The following is a 20,037-nucleotide window of genomic DNA, read 5'->3' as shown; positions in this document are numbered from 1 at the left end:
AAAATCCTTCCAGTAGCACCTTAAAGACCAACTAAGTTAGTTCTTGGTATGAGCTTTCGTGTGCATGCACACTTCTTCAGATACACTGAAACAGAAGTTGCCAGATCCTTCTATATAGTGAGAAGGTGGGGAGGGGTGTTACTCAGAAGGGTGGTGGGAATGGGAGATAGGCAGATAGCTGAGAGACCACCTCCTTCTGTAGACCACCTCCTCCTGCTGTAGACCACCTCCTTCTGTGATGTATGTATGATGTTTTAGGGGAGTGGTCTTGAGCTACAGGGTGGGCAGTTTCAAAAGTCTATCTAAGAGCTTGTGCACCATTGTTCAGGGTTCTCCTCCCTCCTGTGTGTGGTGAGTGGAGACCCTGTTGCAACAGTTCCTTTAATAAAGATCAGGCTTACTAGCCGCTTTGCTTTTCAGTTTACTCTGCTTGGCCTCTGTTATTTTCTCCTACCAATAAGGAGCCCATGTACAGGCTCCGGAATACCCCATAAGAGAAAGGGAGCAGTTTTTCTTCTAACAAAACAAAGAAACAAAAAACTTGGTAGTCTTTTTGCTGCTAAACAGAGCTGGAAATTCTGGTGGGAGCCAAATTGGCCTCCCATTTTGAGGCCTCGTTAGCATGCCGTTCCAAGGCCATTACTGGCAGCAATGACTTAGTGTCATTATTATGTGGCTTCCTTGAAAACTGTTGACACAGTTCTGCCTGCTGTAAATCCTTATGACAATGTTGTTTGGACAGAAACGAGAGTCTCGAGTTGTCATCTCCAAATGTGCAAACAGAGTCTTGGAAACGTGAGTGGCTTTCTTGTAAAAGAGGGGGGGGGGAAAGGAAAGGAAAGGGGGGGGACATTGGTTGGTCTGACACAGGAATGCAAAGCAAAATTGCCATGTGTCATTCATAAAAATAGGACCAGAAACAAGAACATGAAACTCAGTGTGGTTGGGAACGCGTGGGTGGGCTGGGCATATATTTGAGTCGATTTGGATGACGTACACAGACCCTGCCAGGCTTCAGGCTTTTATGGACTTCTCAGTTCTTGGAGCACCATAATGTCAGGGATTGGCAATGTAGCATCCTCCAGTCGTTGTTCCATTCCTCCAATCCCCATCAGCTGCAGCCAACATGAACAACGGCTTGAGAGCACCACGTTGGCTACCCCTGCCATACATAATGCTCCGTTGAAAATATGTCTGTGCAGATTCTTCTTATTTCCTGTAGGGTTTTTTCCTTTTTGAGGTTTTTTTAGGGGATGCTGTCAGTCTGCATGATTTTTTTCCAGGGCTGGAGTGGGGCAAATACACACACACACACACACACACACACACACACACACACACACAATCCTGGGAACTGTAGTTTTCTAAGGGTGCAGAAAGCTGTTAGGAAACGATTGCAGTTTGGAACACTGAGAGTTTGAAAATCTCTTTGCCAAACTTCAAAGGGTATAATGCCACAATTATTTTACCAAAAGGATAAATTCCATCTTGACGCTTGCTCCTGCTATATGTCAACTCCCTTTGCAGGAAGGAACCCCTCCTCCCCCAATTGCATGATGTAAAATGAGTGTGTATTTATCAGTCTAAAAAGGTAAAAAAGGTAAAGGACCCCTGACAGTTAAGTCCAGTCGCAGACGACTCTGGGATTGCGGTGCTCATCTCGCTTTACAGGCTGAGGGAGCCGGCATTTGCCCGACTACAGTTTTTCCAGGTCATGTGGCCAGCATGACTAAGCCGCTTCTGGCGCAGCAGAACACCGAAACCAGAGCAGCGCATGGAAACACTGTTTACCTTCCCACCAGAGCAGTATCTATTTATCTACTTGCACTGGCGTGCTTTTGAACTGCTAGGTTGGCAGGAGCTGGGACAGATCAACAGGAGCTCACCCCCTTGCAGGGATTCAAACTGCTGACCTTCTGATCAACAAGCCCAAGAGGCTCAGTGGCTTAGACCACAGCGCCACCCGCATCCCATTTATCAGGCTGTGTGTGGCCAAATGCCAAAGGACTTTCTGACATTGAGCTGAGCTTATCTCTCATGGCTTAGGTTCTTACAGCTATATATTTGGCTTTTTCTGGATGTATTTGTAGTTTGGTTAATGGTTTTGTATTTTGTTGCTGGCAGGAGGTTTGGGCAGGGGCTGGTCACTTTCGTTCTTTTGTCAAACTCCCAGGAGAATGCTAAGCTGCTGGGTGGATGATTGCTCAAGGTATCAGTTGTGTTTGCTGGGGAAAGTCCAAAATCGACCTGGTAGGATGGATGATTCTGCAAGTGTTTTCATAAACAAGGAATAGTCAAGAGCCTGTAAGTGCCAAAAAATGAATCACTATGGTCATATTGGCAGTGATAATGCCTTTTGCTTGTCTGGGGGGCCAGATTTGGCCCAATAACCTTCTCAATCCAGCCCACGGACAGTCCAGGAATCAGCGTGTTTTTACATGAGTAGAATGTGTACTTTTATGTAAAATGCATCTTTGGGTTATTTGTGGGGCATAGGAATTCGTTCTTCCCCCAAACAAAATATAGTCCGGCGCCCCACAAGGTCTAAGGGACAGTGGACTGGCCCCCTGCTGAAAAAGTTTGCTGACCCCTGCTCTGGATGGAGGCTAGAGAGGGTTTCATGCATGTGTGTAAAAAACTACCCTAGTGTACAAAATTTGCATCCATTGCCTGGCTCATTTTGCCACTGGCACGTAGCGCTTAAAAGATTGCCCAGTAACGAATGTGGTCATTAGTCCAAAAAAGATTTCGCACTCCTGTTCTGCATGATTATTCTTATTCATTAATTCATATACTGCCAAAATGGCTTCTAAGTAGTTTACAACAGTGAAATCAATAGATAGTAAAAATACGCCATAAGAAATCCACAATTAAAAAGCATAGCAGTTAAAAAGACTTAAAGAAAGCTGAACTGCCCTGAAACCTGTGGATGAAGGGGCAGCATACAAATTTAATAAATAAATTAAAAATAAAAATAAAATAAAACCAGAAGTTCTGCTTGCCCAAACAAGTGTGCCTTCAGGATGAGGTGGAATACCAACATTAACAATGCCTCTTGTATTTACTCCCTGGATAGCTCAGTTGGTTAGAGCATGGTGCTGATAATGGCAAGGTTGCAGGTTCAATCCCCATAAGGGGCAGCTGCATATTTCTGCATTGCGGGGGGTTGGACTAGATGATCCTCAGGGTCCCTTCCACCTCTACAGTTCTATGATTCTTTGATTTCGGGGGGGGGGCATTCCGCAACACTGGCGCCATCAGTGAAAAAGCCCACCTGCATGGTACCACAAGCTGATAATCTTCATACATTGGCAGCAGACTCATTCTTTGAGTCTGGATATTGATAAAGCAAGCACAGAATCATTCAAAGGCAATAGGGACGCATAAGCAGGCTTGGAGAAACCCCAAATTTTGTACTCAAAAAACCTTTGGCAGACCCTAGGGCAACCCTTCCCCAATAACCCAGTCCAAATGGGGACTGAGAATTGGTAGTCGCTGTGAAATGCTGACTGATTGATCATCAATAGGGACATGAAAAACCAGAGAGGGAGAATGAAAGGGAATGGAGTACTGTGGTACCTCGGGTTAAGTACTTAATTCGTTCTGGAGGTCCGTTCTTAACCTGAAACTGTTCTTAACCTGAAGCACCACTTTAGCTAATGGGTTTTGCCTTTTGCCGCCGCACGCTTTCTGTTCTCATCATGAAGCAAAGTTCTTAACCCGAGGTATTATTTTTGGGTTAGCGGAGTCTGTAACCTGAAGCGTATGTAACCTGAAGCATATGTAACCCGAGGTACCACTGTATTCTGGAAAGGGAATGGCTGGCTGGCTGGCTGGCTACCTAGAAGGACCCCTGAACAGAAGTAGCCCACCAAACAACATTTTGTTTCAGGTGCCACTTGTTTTATAAACAAGTGAAGAGAGTTGAAATGAGGACACACGGCGTGTTCTCAAGCAGCCTTGACAATGTATGGCGAAATTTTGTTACCATGTGCTGTGCATTTGCAAGAGACCTGACTTCAGGCAGCTGCTTCGAGTACTGGAAATGAGGTTTTGCTTTCTTTAAAATGACAGCATGCTTTTCTCCCCTTAAATGCATTCCGAGTTTTGGCCTACTCAGCACCACCAACTTAATCTAATATGTGAAACCTGTGCGTTCCTGCTCTGCCTATTCGGTGCAAATTGCTTAATGCACTTTAATTTCTAATTATTTATTTGTTCCTGTGGGATGGGTCGGTAATGCAAGAGAAGGCTAGGGTCAGCAGAAAACAGCGAGGCTGGAGGGACTGTTTTGCTCGAGCCGAAGAGTAATTAAACTGACCGGATTTGCATAACATTTGTAGCACAGAAAAGAAAGGAGGAGGGAAAAGGACAGATTACAAGCTGGTGACCTATCAGTAACAGAGCACCGAGAGGAGTAATTAAAAGGACGTGTAGCTAATATCATTGGTTCAGGGAGAGAAAACGTACAGGGCCAAAGAAACTGAAGGACAACAGATCTGAAGTAGAATAATGTGACATTTATTTACGCACGCACACCCCCAAAAATAAATCTGGATTATTTTTTTGTCAGCTCTCCAAAAGATGTGGGTTATCTGACCTTTGGAAGGAAGGGGTTTTTATTTTTTTTTATTTATTTAAAGAAAGGACGAAGTTGCACACACTAAGCTGCCTGACAGAATCAGCTTTGAAGATAGTGCTTTTAAAAGCTAAGGTGCAGCTTGTTACATGTTGTCTGCTGCTGGTGTGATGACTTGTGTGTTTGTGCATATGTGTTACCACCCCTGAACCCAGCCCCGCCTGCAATGCCTCCAAAGAGAATCCAAATAAGGAAGAAAAATTGGGAGATGAGGCTAGTGGCTACTAGCCATCGTAGCTATCTTCAACCTCACTGCTGGAGGCAGTTTGCCTCTGGAAACCAGCTGCTGAGAATCACAAGTGGGGAGAGTTGGTCCTGCTTATGGGCTTCCCATATGCATCTGGTCACCCACAGTGAGAAGAAGATGCTGACTAGATGGGTTTTTGGCTTGATCCAACAGGCTCTTATTAATATTCTTAAGATGCTTAACCCTGTTGGTTTGTGTGGGGGTTTTTCGGGGGGGGGGGTGTTTAGCATCTCCTGTACTTTCCCAGCTTAGGAACAACACCCGCTTTGCCTTCTTCAGACTCTGAGGACTGCCCCTTTAACCTCTGTCTTGGAGAAGCCAGTGATTCCAGAAACAGGCAATGGTTCTATGAGGAGCAAAGCTTCTCCAGGGAGGTGGGTCCAATTCCAGAAGACATGCTCGCTAGCCTTCATGGGGCTTCCGATGGATACAGCTCTTTGCTAAGGCAACATTCCCCCCATTACCTACAACAGAGCCAGCAGAACAACCCACTGGGAGCTATCCGTGGTCCTGATGAGACTTGTCTGGCTCTGAATATACCTTGCCAAGCCACATTCTCCTGGATCTGGACTTTACTTAGCATCACCCTCCTTCCTGAAGACACTGCTTGGCACGTCCTTGCCAAGTGGCACTTGAAGATGTGGCCTTACTTTTGTAAATTCATGGAGGAAAGGGCTGCCAGTGGCTGCGAGCAATGATGGCTATGGTCTACCTCCTCAGCTAGAGGCAGCAATGCTCTGAATACAGTACCAGTTGCTGGAAAAAATGGGGTGGCAAGGGTACTCTTGTCCTGATGTTCTGTGTCCTGGTTTCCCACAGGCATTTGGGGTTTACTATTGTGAGAACAAGATGCTGGACTAGATGGGTCAATGGCATAGTTCAACTGGCTATTCTTCTGTTCTTAACCTTGCCTTGAGGGGAAGCTAGGAATGGGGGATAAATATTGGTTCACTTCTTGCTTCAGTATGAGCCTATCCAATATGGAGACCAAAGTGCACATTGCCTTGCAAATTTCCCCTTTTCCAGATTTTGCAATCCAGTTTTCCCAATAACAACAAAAGAGAATAAGAATGCATATATTAGGGGAACATGCATATACTATATGCACAGAAATGCATGTATTTGTGGAAACCATGTGCTAAAATGCTTGCAAGGGAAGTCTGCTTGCATGTGCTAGGAAAATGCGTGCTAAAAGGCTGGTGAATTTTCACGAGGGCTTTTTAAAATAACAGTACTAATAATTCACAAACTGATGTGGAAATCTGGTGAAGTTGAGACCGAAAACTGAGCAACTGGGAGAAATCGAAACTGACAAGCTCATCCAGCTCTCAAGGAGACCACACATGAAAAAAGCTTCCCAGTGTTAAAAATGGCACTGCTGTGTTTTTGATGCTGACTGCCCTATAAATAACCCTTCTTTCTCGCTGCAGGTGGTTAACTGTGACATTTCAGTATTAAAAATTTGCTGGGTGTCTATTGAACTGTTCGGGCATGGTTTAACTATTTTTCTCTTTCTTTCTCCCCTTCTGCTTTCCCCTTCCTCTACAGCAATGAAATCAGGAGGCACCCAGCTCAAACTGATAATGACATTCCAGAATTACGGGCAAGCCTTGTTTAAGCCAATGAAGTAAGTGGGAAATCCCTGTCTTTAAAAAGCAAGTTTACAAAATTTCTGATGCCTGCGAAGAGATCACTAATGGGCATTCTTGTCTGTAGCCAAGCTTGTGGTGGAAAGAGATATGACAGCAATGACACAAGGAGCAATGATTGTTTGGGTGCCCCTACCTGCTTTTAAATTAAAGGGAGGCCTCGGGTGTGTGTGGAATCTGGTGCAGACTAAAGGTAAAGGTAAAGGGACCCCTGACCATTAGGTCCAGTAGAGACCGACTCTGGGGTTGCGGCGCTCATCTCGCTTTATTGGCCGAGGGAGCCGGCGTACAGCTTCCGGGTCATGTGACCAGCATGACTAAGCTGCTTCTGGCGAACCAGAGCAACGCACAGAAATGCCGTTTACCTTCCCACCAGAGTGGTACCTATTTATCTACTTGCACTGGCATGCTTTCGAACTGCTAGGTGGGCAGAAGCAGGGACTGAGCAACAGGAGCTCACCCCGTCGCGGGGATTCGAACTGCCAACCTTCTGATCGGCAAGTCCTAGGCTTTGTGGTTTAACCCACAGCGCCACCCGCGTCCCTATGGTGCAGACTACAGCATAAATAAAAGGGACTTTTAACGCTTTCCCCTACATTGGTCCCAATCAACCCCCACCTCCAGTCAGGTGTAGATGATATTTGCATGGGGGATGGAGACATAGCACGAAATAATATTTTGTGCTGAGGATACATTCATGACCAGAGGCGTAAACTCAACTCAGGTTGGTAAGGCAAGCATGCACTAACCAGAAAAGCTCATTTGCTTTGCAGATGTCTTACTGCTTTCAACTTGCCTCCTGTATGAACCTCTGCCAGACATTAACGAACTCAGGGAAGGTCAAATATGGGTTAAGGCTCATGAGTTAGATTTGGGTTTAAGATTCCAGATTTACCTTGGACTCATTGCGGGGAAGAGCTTGGAAAATAATTCATCTTCAGATGGTAGGAAAACTGATTCACGTTTACAGTAATAGCCAAATGCATCCCCCTGCCCTGCCGCTCCCAGATTTCCCTTTGGTTGTATATTCATTTGTGATTTGTGCTCATGATTGCATCAGTAAGTAAAAAAAATAAAAATCCAAATTATTATATTATTAATTAATTAATTAAATTTGTTAGTTGCTTTTTTGCTATGGCAACTCAAAGTGATGTGCAGTATTTTAAGCAAAAAATAATAATGCCTACATACAGTAAAACCAGCATATATGTGTGTACACACACACACACACACACACACACACCTGCATACAACCAGCTGTCTACAAGCTGCTGGGATCCTGCACATGCCAGATATTTAAGTGTCTTCTTGGCCCCAGATCAAGCTAAACCTGGGGGGAACAGGCTGACTGCTCTGATTTAGATCTCTGAATTTGCAATAAGCTGCGAGGTGGTCGAGAAAATGCACCAAAGCGCCTGCGTTTCTCAAGCTCCCAGCACCGCTTGGCTGCCTGTTTGGGGATATTTTATGGGTGGCTTGAAGTTATTTTGTGCATAGCTACTCCAATCCCCCTTCACAAAACCCGAATCCCCTGCTGGTTCTGATTAACAGAGCAGATGAAAAGATAATGGAAAAAACGTTCTCCTACAGACAGACTTGCCCAGTTGCTCACATCTCCACACCTTTTGGATTGGAGCTAATCCTCCAATCTGTGCTAGTTAAAACCTTTTGGGGCCTTGTGATAATCTCTGATGATCTCTACCATTTACCTGGTGCCATCAACAACCTTTCCCTCTCTTCCTGCCCCAACCAGGCCCTGCAAGGAACAGTCTCAGTCACAAACAGTCCAGTCCTGTGCATTGTCTACTTAAGAGCAGGAATAGGGAATGTGTGGCCCTCCCAAGACTGTTGGGACTCCAAAAGACTCAGCCAGCATGCCCAGCGGTCAGGAATGATAAGAATAACATCTGGAGGCCCCTCAGGGCAGAGACCTCTTATGATTTGTCCTGTATCAAATGGAGCATCTGCAGCCAGTGGCCAATCAATCTTCTGCATTCTCCTAGGCTACATATGCACTATGCATTTGAAACAGGCGACTCTTTTCAAAGAATCCTGGGAACATTAGTTTTGAGAATTGTAGTTGACGGTAGGATTACCATATTTCAAAAAAGTAAAAACCAGGACACCCCGAACGTTGTTGATGTGTTGTTGTTTTTTAAGGAAGGCCCCCAAAGGCCACCTTTCAATTTTTCAATCCCACCTTTGAAATCCCGGCAATGTCCAGAAATATCTGGATGTATAGCAGCCCTAGTTTATGGGGAAACTACAGTTCTGCCCGGTGGTGTTAGGGTGGTTCACAGATCTTTGCTTACCCAAAAGGCGATCAGATTGAAGAACAGCAGCAGACCTGGATGCTAGGGTTAAGATGAAGATGTGCTGCAGCTCTGGAAAAAGCAGGGTTGTGCCTCTGAATTCCACTTGCTGGGAACAACGTTAGGAGAGAGATCCTGCGCTGTGTTCTGCTCCTGGGTTTTCCATAAACATCTGGTTGGCCACTGACTGGAAGGTGGACTGGATAAGCCTTTGGCCTGATCCAGCAGGGCTATGTTCTGATCATAGAATTGTAGAGTCGGATGGGGCATCCAGGATCATCCAGTCCAGGCTTCCTCAAACTCAGTCCTCCAGATGTTTTGAGACTACAATTCCCATCATCCCTGACCACTGGTCCTGCTTGCTAGGGATCATGGGAGTTGTAGGCTGAAGACATCTGGAGGGCCGAGGTTGAGGAAGCCTGATCCAGTCCAACCCGTGCAATGCAGGATTGTGCCTGGTACCGGTTTGGTTTTGTAGTAAACAAAACTTCTCTGTCCGGCCACAGCTCTCCAGGGCCTCGGATCTAGGCCTTTCTCATCTCGGATCCTTTTAACTAGAGGTTAGGTAAAGGTAAAGGGACCCCTGAACATTAGGTCCAGTCGTGACCGACTCTGGTGTTGCGGCGCTCATCTCACTTTATTGGCTGAGGGAGCCAGTGTACAACTTCCGGGTCATGTGGCCAGCATGACAAAGCCCCTTCTGGCGAAGCAGAGCAGCGCACAGAATCACCGTTTACCTTCCCGCTGGAGCGGTACCTATTTATCTACTTGCACTTGACGTGCTTTCGAACTGCTAGGTTGGCAGGAACAGAACAACGGGAGCTCACCCCATTGCGGGGATTCAAACCGCCGACCTTCTGATTGGCAAGCCCTAGGCTCTGTGGTTTAATCCACAGCGCCACCCGCGTCCCTAACTAGAGGTTAACTGGGGCTTAAATTTGGCACCCTTTACCTGCAGACCAGCTCTGCCCTCGAGTTGCTGCCCTTTTCTTTGTTGGGAGAATGTGCAAAATAATGTATTGGATGGACGTTCCATATTAGTGACTTGTGTTGGAGGCGAGCCCTGTGGTTGTCATCCTGAAGGATGATAATGCACCCATCAAGATTTCTGTTTGGGGAGGGGATTCCAAGAACCTAAAGCAAGCCGAGGAAAGCAGAAGGGCACCTGGGGCGATAAATACCGTAGGCTTGGTTTTCTTAACCCAGGAGGGATTGGACTTTCAAATTAGGGACGAGGGTGGAAATCAAAAGCGGAGGTAAGGAAATTTGAATAAAGGCAGGGGCACACTTGAAGGAGGTCAACACTAAAGTGGAAGCGTGGTGTGTTTATTACACTGGGTTTTGCAAAGTTGCTTGGGGCCACCGAAGGTTTAACAAAGCCGTTCAGCATCCGTGTTGGGGCCTTGCTGCAATCATAGGCTCATTTCCTTGCTTTGTTTCCCTGGTATAGAAGTTCAATTATTAGTTCCCTCCAAGTGGGTCCGTAAAGCAGGAGAGTCGTGGAGGATAAGTGGCTTTGAGTGTCTATTTAGTATTCCTCACATCCATGCTAAACATCAGGTTTCCTGTATGAAGCCTTCAGAAGACTGCAGTACTTAATTTTTCAAATGAGAATCAGCGGGGCTCACAAATCATGTTTTCTGGCCTGGTGGCTTTTTCCTCCCAGTCTCGGATTTTTTTGTGGGAGGGGGGCATGTGCTCTGCTTGATGGAGCACAGGCCACTATTTCAGGGATAGCGAAACCTGCATCTCTAAAGATGTTGTTGGAACTCCCGCTCTCATCAGCACCACCCAGCATGGCCAGTGGTCAGGGATGATGGAACCAGGCTGCCAAAAGGATCTCCTGGTTCTCGGTAGTAGAGCATCTGTTGTTTTGGTTCCCTCATTGCGAGAAGTGAGGTTACAGGGAACCAGACAGAGGGCCTTCTCAGTAGTGGAGACCACCCTGTGGAACGCCCTCCCTTCAGATGTCAAGCAAATAAGCAGCTATCTTATCTTTAAAAGACATCTGAAGGCAGCCCTGTTTAGGGAAGTTTTTTAATATTTAATGCTGTATTGTTTTTAACACTCGACTGGGAGCCGCCCAGAGTGGCTGGGGAAGCTCAGCCAGATGGGCAGGGAATAAATAATAATAATAATTATTATTATTATTATTATTATTATTATTATTATTATTATTTGCATGCAAAGGTCCCAGGTTCAATCCCCAACATCTGCTGTTGAGGCTGGGAATGTCCACTACCTGAAACCTTGAAGAGCCACTGTTGGACCATATAAGACAATGCTGAGCTGGATGGACCATTGAGTCTGATTCTATATAAGGCAGATACCAATGGCCCACATCACCAAGGCTCTGGGGGTTTTTTTGCTCCTGCCAACTGGGTTATAGTGGTTGGCACCTGGAGAGAGGGCCTTCTCAGTGGTGGCCCCCTATCTAGCTCCAAGAGCCTTCTGGCATTTTTCTCATTGCAAGAAATGAGGCTACAGGAAACCAGGCAGAGGGCCTTCTCAGTAGTGGCAGATGCCCTGTGGAAATAAACAACTATCTTACTTTTAGGAAACATCTGAAGGCAGCCCCATATAGGGAAGTTTTTAATGTTTGACGTTTTAGGGAAGTTTTTAATGTTTGACGTTTTACTGTGCTTGATGTTTTCATTTGTTGGAAGGCGCCCAAGAGTGGCTGGGGCAACTCAGTTAGAAGAGCGTCAAATAAATAATAAATTATTGCTATTATTATATCTGTAGCAACAATATACAGTGGTGCCCCGCAAGACGAATGCCTCGCAAGACGGAAAACTCGCTAGACGAAAGAGTTTTCCATTTTGGAGGTGCTTTGCAAAACGAATCTCCTATGGGCTTGCTTCGCAAGACGAAAATGTCTTGCGAGTTCCTGCGGGTTCCCCCCCTTTTTCTAAGCCGCTAAGCCGCTTATCAGCTGATCCGATCAGCAGATAAGCCGCTAAAAGCCACTAATAGCGCTAATAGCACTGATCCGCTAATCCGTCAATGGGCTTGCTTCGCAAGACGAAAAAACCGCTAGACGAAGAGAATCACAGAACGGATTCTTTTCGTTTTGCGAGGCACCACTGTACTACTGCAATATTGAGGAAAAGTTTGCAGTAAAGGAGACAAAGTATCATTGCAGTTGCAAAGTGTACATTTCCACTAGGCTTTACGAGGAACCATACAGCACAAAATAAATAATAATTATATCAAAGAATACTTTAAGCAGCAGACAACAAGGCTTCTGGGCAAGGTCCTGTTTCAAAGATCTTCCTCAGATAATAATAAAGTTCAAAAACCTTTTGAAGTTTTCACAAATGGGAGGACTCCAGGAATGTTTATCTCTCCAGAGACATTACTTGATTCCAGAAGGATAATACTAGTGCGAGGGTCCAAAATGATAATGATATACAGTATTATAATGATGTTTTGTCTACTTGAGGGAGTTGGGTATGTTCAGCATGGAAAAATGGAGACTGAGGGGAGATGTGATAGCCATCTTCAAATATTGGAAGGGCTGTCACATGGGAGATTGAGTAAGCTTATTTTCTCCAGCTCTGGAAGTTAGGACCCAATCCAATGGATTCAAGTTACAAGAAGGGATATTCCGATGGAAGAATTTCTGACGGAAGGGACAACTTTTTGACTGTAAGAGCTGTTCCACAGTGGAACGGACTCCCTCAGGAGGTGGTGAACATTCTTTCCTTGAAGGTTTTGAAGCAGATTGGATGGCCATCAGACAGGGATACTTTAGCTGAGATTCTGGCATTGCAGGCGGCTGGACTACGTGACCATACCAGCTTATCTTTCTGGCATTTGCCAGGGACTACGATGATGATGACCTTTGAAGAGTCTTTTATCTCTTGAACTGAGCCGCCTTGCCTTTGCTTTTATTCCAGTGATCTTGTTTTGTACCTTTCCTGTGTTTTATGACGTGGACAGTTTGATGCCATTGTGCGCAAGGCATTGGATAGAATTTGAAGCAAGTTGTTCATTTCTTCTTGTCTGTTATTAATCTACCTAATAAGATCAATGCATAAAGAAGCATTTTGGAGACCACTGTGGTAGCGGAGGCTAAGGTTCACTTAGGAAGGCAGACATTTACCACCACGATCCCTGGGCTATGGAGTTCCCGTCAGGTTGAGGGCATGCTTGTGTCCTTCAAGTTAATGTCTGACTATGGCTGAATCCATGCTATATATTTAAGACAGTATCATCCCGCTTTAAAGCCATGGCCTCCCCCCACCACCAAAGAACCCTGGGAAGTGTAGTTTGCTAAGAGTGTTGAGAGAAGTTAAGAGACCCCCTCATAGAACTACAATTCCCAGAGTTCTCTGGAAAGAAACATTGACTGCTAAACCATTCTTGAGGACTGTAGCTCTGTGAGAGGGAATAAGAACAACTGTCAGTACCCACAATTCTCAGCACCCATAACAAGGTACACTACCCAGGATTTTGGTGGGGATGCCATGACTGTTTAAAATGGTATCTATAGTGCGTTGAGGACCTAAGAGGAAAGAGAATGCTGTTTTGTGGTGACACCCAAGCTCTAAATCTCTCTTTCCAGGAGAGTCCACCTCACCCCTTTCCTAGGTGGTCATCAAATCTTCCTTTTAAGCACATTGTTCAGTCTTAGCGACTTCACTGTAGCCTGTCCAGCTGCTTTAAAATGCTGCTCTTATTATTTTTAATTTTCTGGTCTGCTGCTGCTTGTTTCTTTCTGACAATTAAGTTTTTAGGACTTTTTCAACTGAAAAGAGTAGGTTTGTATTTATTTATTTTTAAAGCATATGTGGATCTCCTTTTTCCACTAGCCGTCTTGAGGTTTATGTGTGAAAGGGAGATACAAAAGTTTTAAACAAACAAAGAAATAAAGAACGTGTGTGATAGCGAAGCAACAACAACACTCAATGGTCTGATCTTCTCAGAATGTTTCTGAATGTTCTAAATGTTCAGAGAATAAAGCTGTCGGAATATTTGCAGTTACGTTTCTGTTAGCAGAATGGCAGTGGTAATTTTGGCTGGGATAGAAACCTCAGTCACAGCCTGGGAATATTACCTTTTGAAGGGCAGGTTGAGTAGTGGAAATAATTTCCAGGTGATAGGGAAACTGACAGGCAACGAGCTCAGTTGTTGAGGAGAATATACAAGGAAGGTAACAGGACTGGAAACAGGAAGGGTAAATGAAGGAGAAGGAGGCTTGAAGAAACTGGGGCGCATGATGGGGTTAATAAGATAAGGGGCAGATTTACTTATTGATTTGAGCCAACCAGCCTGCGCTTGGACTGCAGGCTTCTAATTGCTTTATTCTCCGACCTCTTAAATCAAATGAAAGGCAGGGAAGGAAGGCTGAAAGAATGCCCTTGCGTGAGCGGAGCCCACCGTGCAACAATTATTTCATTTATTTGAAGATCTACATCCTCCATCCTGAACTAATTGCCCATAAAAGGTTGCAGGGTTAGCCAGCTCTATTTACAAATCCTTATTGCCCAATGCAAATTCTGTTGCTAATTCTGCATGAATCAACCCCAAATGAGAATGCTTCCAGAAAACACCAAGGGAGTTCTGAACATAGCTGAAATGTATCTAACAAACAATTAGCGTGGAGCTTTGCTTAATATACTGCAATATTCCCCACATATTGAGATTTCTCATGCCAGGCTTTCTTAAACGGCTCGATACGTAGGGTGGGTAGGAAGCCACCCAAAGCCAGCCCAGCCAAATGCTGGAAGGTTAGTAACACCAAGTGGCTTTTTATTACAGTGGTACCTTGGTTCTCAAACTTAATCCGTTCCAGAAGTCCGTTTCAAAACCTAAGCGTTCCAAAACCAAGGTGCAAATTTGAATTGGGATATAGATAAAAGTACAAGCTGCAGAGCTGTGCAAGACAGGGAATCCTTGGGCTGGCTTATGCAAACCAACCTGGCTGGCCTAGCAAAGAGCAAATCTGTTAACATGACAAAATGTGTTGATGAGCCATCTAAAAGGAATCATTTGGCCTGGGGAGACACATGCTGCCAAGGTAATGGGGTGTGTGAAGTGACGGGAAAAGAGAGTTTTTAGCTGGGTGTTCTGGGAGGAAGAAGGAGGAAGAAAGATGGGGATCCATGTTGGGCAGGCTGGCTGAAGGCTGGCTGGGAGAGATGCCTTGGACTCCAGGGCTGCACTGCTTTGAGGGGCAAGCACTTCTTGAAATGCCCATGCTGTAGGATCTGCACTCCCTCCATGAAGACTGAAGGTGTAAATGGGTGAATAGACCATATTTCTCAAAGCTACGGCAGCCGCCACTGTGTCTCAATTCTCCAAAGCTCCACAGACCCGGGGTGAGTGCCTGAAATCCCATGAGCTCTTGCCAGCAGAGGGAGGATGAGGCAACCAACTTTTGTAGTTTTGTAACACTATGTTCCCTGGATTCCCCAAACAGTGTGTCACCCTCTCTCTTTCTCAGTTTTCAGTTGGTATCTCCTCAACTCGTGCCAGGAAAAGACAAATAAAATTACTTGGAGAAGCTGTGGGGCATTCCTTCCTTTTAGCATGGCGAGGGTGTGGCCATCTTCACAGTTATTTTTGAATTGCCTTTCTACTAAACGTGCTCAAGGCAATGCAGAATTAAAACAACAACAGCATAGAAATGACAGTCCAATAATTTATTGGTGTCTCCTGCTTTCAAAGGGCCAGAAATTGGTGTACAGTTGCCAGGGCCTGAGAACAGCCCAAGCAAGTTGTGGCTGGATGAAACTTGAACCGACAGCTGGATTCAAACAAGACCTGCTTGATGTCTATGCTGTTTGCAACACAACTGTACAGTCACCTGCAGATTTGCATAAATGTGGCTACCTACCCTTAATGTGATTCACAATCCTTCTTCCCTCCCTCCGTCCTTGTTCCTAACATTTGTACCTCATTCATCACCCAAAAGATGACCCACAGCAGCTTGCAGATCAATCAAACCAGCATAACCCTTGCAGGCATGACACAAGAGGAAAGGGGAATGGAGAGGGAAGAGGAAATCAAGAATGCTCAGACACCAAATACTTAAGGCTATATGGTTCTTGTTAATCGTCATAGACAGCTGAGATTTGGAGGGGGGGAACAGTCACCTGTGATAGGACCTTCTCAATGGTAGTTCCCAACTTACAGATGCCTTCCTAGTGAGATGTGTCAGTCTCCTTCATTGTTAACTTTTAGAATAAACTTGAAAACATCTCTTTTCACCCAGGAATTTGAAGGCTGAAAAACGTGTCCCTGGCCACCCTGAAATTAATCATTTTGACAGTAGGTGATGGTTTAAGGAATTTAGAGGTGTTCATCAGGTTGTTTTAAACTGTTCACCACCAGCATGCCTCTATAACTGAAATACTTTGTGCAGACCTTGTTTTGGAGATCTGGGTTTGCCACGAAATGCCTGCTTTGTTCCCCTGCCAGCTTGCATGGGCGATGGCTGGTGTTAAGTGGCAGACATCTTAGATGGAGCCTAACATCAGCCTGTAAGAATCCAAAACCCTTTGAAAATGATTCATTTGAAAAGGAAAATAAAATAACATTGCATGCATTTCTGACTCCGGGGATGGGGGTGGGGGAAGGCGGAATTAATTCAGCACACTTGGCTTCCAGCATCAACACACCGCTCCAGAGTCAACGTAGCAATTAATTCAAATTGCAGCGGCTCCCCACCTTCACTCCAGCATCTTCCTAAATGCAAGATGCGTTCAGTAACCGTGATTCTAAAAACACTGGGATTGCTCTGTGACACGCTCTGCTGAAGGAGCCACGGTGGATGCGCAGAGAACGCCACTCTGGCTGGAGAAACAGCTTAAAGCAATTTCCCATGAGGATGTCGCTGTTGCAATCCTTCTGTGCACAAGAGGCTGATATTCCAGATTTGTGATGCGACAAGCTGATCTGAAGGGCAGAAGCTGATAATCAAAACATTCAGGACTGCCGTGCATGTTCAGAACTGAGAAGTGCCTTGTGTCTGAAGATAGGAAACAGGAAATGCCTGCCCCCCCCTCTCTCTCTGTTGTGAGCATATATTTTGACGGAGAAGCATCATTGTTTTCTATTCTGCCCTGTATTCGCCATGTGCAGCACTGTCTCCCTCCAATTCGCCTCCTGCCCAGAATCATGCTATTTGTTTCGTCATGGCGAAAATACATAACTTACGTAATTTACGCAATTTACGCAATTAATTGTGTAAATTGCCTTGCCATGGTGTTATTCCACACCACTCATTTCCATGAAAAAGTGACAAAGTGGAAATTGGGGTGAGTGGTGGTAATCAATTGCATATTGTTTGCAGACTAAAAACAACAATAACAGCAAATGCCAATTATATTCAACGGATTGATTTCTGCACTGGACATGGGATGAACAAGCAGATTTTGGCATTATCCATTCCCATTTTCACCAGAATCCCCCGACATTCCTTGCTAAGCATGCTTGCAATTTAGCAGAACAATCCAGCCCGTGGTTCAAACGCAGGGTGTGCGCATGCTTGCAAGGGGAGCTGCTATCATGGCTCCTGTGTGCAGCAGTGACCTGGACACAGATTCGGAGGTGGCAGTGGCACCAGATGGGGAGCTGGGTCTGGGTATCTCCTACCACATATCACAAGCCTGGCAGGGCACCAAGAGGAAGAAAGGAATGTGTTGTTCCACAGGGCTACAATTTCCAGAGTTCCCTTGAAGAGGGATTAGAGCCTAGGACTTGCTGATCAGAAGGTCAGCAGTTCGAATCCCCACAACGGGGTGAGCTCCCGTTGCTTGGTCTCAGCTCCTGCCAACCTAGCAGTTTGAAAGCACCTCAAAGTGCAAGTAGATAAATAGGTACCACTCTGGCGGGAAGGTAAACGGCGTTTCCATGTGCTGCTCTGGTTCGCCAGAAGCGGCTTAGTCATGCTGGCCACATGACCTGGAAGCTGTATGCCGGCTCCCTCGGCCAATAAAGTAATATGAGTGCCGCAACCCCAGAGTCAGCCACGACTGGACCTAATGGTCAGGGGTCCCTTTACCTTTACTTTAGGAACTGTAGCTCTGTGACGGGAATAGGCACCTCCTAACAACACCCGAAGCGGGACGCGGGTGGCGCTGTGGGTAAAACCTCAGTGCCTAGGACTTGCCGATCACATGGTCAGCGGTTCGAAACCCCGCCGCGGGGTGCGCTCCCGTCGTTCGGTCCCAGTGCCTGCCAACCTAGCAGTTCGAAAGCACCTCTGGGTGCAAGTAGATAAATAGGGACCGCTTACCAGTGGGAAGGTAAACGACGTTCTGTGTGCTGCGCTGGCTCGCCAGATGCAACTTGTCACGCTGGCCACATGACCCGGAAGTGTCTGCTGACAGCACTGGCTCCCAGCCTCTAGAGTGAGATGAGCGCACAACCCTAGAGTCTGTCAAGACTGGCCCGTATGGGCAGGGGTACCTTTACCTTTACCTTAACAACACCCGACACCCTTAACAAACTACAGTTCCCATGATTCTTTGGGGGGACAGCTTTAAATGTGTAGTGTGAATGTGGCTTGTGAGAACAAAGATGCTGGAGTAGCTAGGCCTTTGGTGTGGAGCTAGCAAGGCTTTTCTTAAGTTCTTCACAGAAAACAATAACAGCTCATCTTCCCCATCAAAATCGAGCTTGTTGCTTCCTGTTCTGCGGATGTGTTTACTATAAAACTGCTTCTCTCCCTCTCTTTTTTTTATTTAAAAAAAGAACTAAAGCATATTTTTGCATTTACTGTGTTGTCCTAATTCTTTTCCAAGTCCTGCCCACACCAGGTCAGGCCTAGGTAAAAGTCCAGCTCTGAATTCACGGAAGTGGGCACTTTTGGCTCTGGCAGTCAGTATTTACTGTCAATCCCACCTCTCCACCCCCACCCTTAAGGCCTCTGGCCAGCTCATCCTTTCCATAGGGCCTATTTAGTAACCCTCAGCTTCCTGCCTGTGGACATGTCTAAAAATCAAAGGTAAATATATAAACAGCAGGAACTCTTGCAGAGAAGGCAAAACCAATACAGAGGTTTCCGGATCCCTGGGTTCAAGCCTTGCTAAAGGCTGAATGACTAGGCTGCAGTCCTCGGAGCACTGGATGGGTGCAAACAATCCACACCCCAGTGTAGTGAAGAAAGCGTTTTGGCTAGCAGGGTACTGTTGAGGCTCAAGAAGCCAGAGGAGAAGGAGAAGGCGATGTTTGCTCAAGCTTCCCTGTACCATAATGCTCACCCTGCAATTGTGGCTGAGCTCTGCTGAGGAAAAAGCTCGGGCAGAAATTACAGGGTGTTGTAGACCGAGGCTCTAGGACTGTTTGGCAGTTCTTTAGTTCTAACAGGACGAAAGAAAGCTGTGCTGCTCGTGTTGTCCTAGCATTAAGGGAAGCTAACTTGGCTAAACTTTACAGAATAATGTTTTCAAGGAAAAGAAACCGTCCTCATCTAAATTAAAAGGACACAGGACGAACCTGTTGGATCAAACCAAAGGCCTAGCTCAGTGTTTCCCAAACTTGAGTTTCCAGCTGTTTTTGGACTACAGTTCCCATCATCCCGGACCACTGGTCCTGCTAGCTAAGGATGATGGGAGTTGTAGTCCAAAAAACAGCTGGAGACCCAAGTTTGGGAAACGCTGGCCTAGCTAGTGCAGTATCCTGGTGCTCCAGATGTTCTGGAATACAGACCCCATCATTCCCTCACCACTGGCTGTAGTCGCTGTGCCTGATGGGAGGTGTGGTCTGAACCATGTGGCAGGCAGCAGGCTCAGGAATGGTGTAATATTTTTCATCTGTTTATTATTGCATTTGTATCGCACCTTGGCTACTAGCCATGATGGCTATGTTCTGCCTCCACGCCCAGAGACAGTGATGCTGGAAAGCTTGGGGGGCAGGGAGTGATCTTCTGCTTGGGACCTGCTTATGGGCTTCTCATAGAGAGCCAGTGTGGTGTAGTGGTTAAGAGCGGTGGACTCGCAATCTGGGGAACCGGGTTCGCTGTCTCCGCTCCTCCACATGCGGCTGCTGGGTGACCTTGGGCTAGTCACACTTCTCTGAAGTCTCTCAGCCCCACTCACCTCACAGAGTGTTTGTTGTGGGGGAGGAAGGGAAAGGAGAAGGTTAGCCGCTTTGAGACTCCTTCGGGTAGTGATAAAGCGGGATATCAAATCCAAACTCTTCTTCTTCTTCATTGGAGCGTCTGCTTGGCGATTGTGA

General features: G+C 45.9%; 1 protein-coding gene across 2 annotated transcripts in view; it reads left to right on the top strand.

Annotated features, from left to right (window-relative positions):
• The window catches only part of FAM20C (FAM20C golgi associated secretory pathway kinase), a 105,546-nt gene that overhangs the window by 36,528 nt on the left and 48,981 nt on the right, over window positions 1-20,037 (top strand). For both annotated transcript variants that reach the window (XR_014001904.1, XM_081169531.1), the window contains exon 3: window positions 6,435-6,513. Coding sequence is in view for 1 of the 2 variants with exons in the window: in XM_081169531.1 (XP_081025657.1) it covers window positions 6,435-6,513 (79 nt within the window). In the remaining variant the exon portion in view is untranslated. The remainder of the gene's footprint in view (window positions 1-6,434; window positions 6,514-20,037) is intronic.

The sequence above is a fragment of the Podarcis bocagei genome, assembly GCF_964188305.1.
Source record: "Podarcis bocagei genome assembly, chromosome: 14".
Taxonomy (NCBI): domain Eukaryota; kingdom Metazoa; phylum Chordata; class Lepidosauria; order Squamata; family Lacertidae; genus Podarcis; species Podarcis bocagei.
Note: the sequence above shows the minus strand (reverse complement) of the source record. Positions and strands in the feature narration are given on the sequence as shown.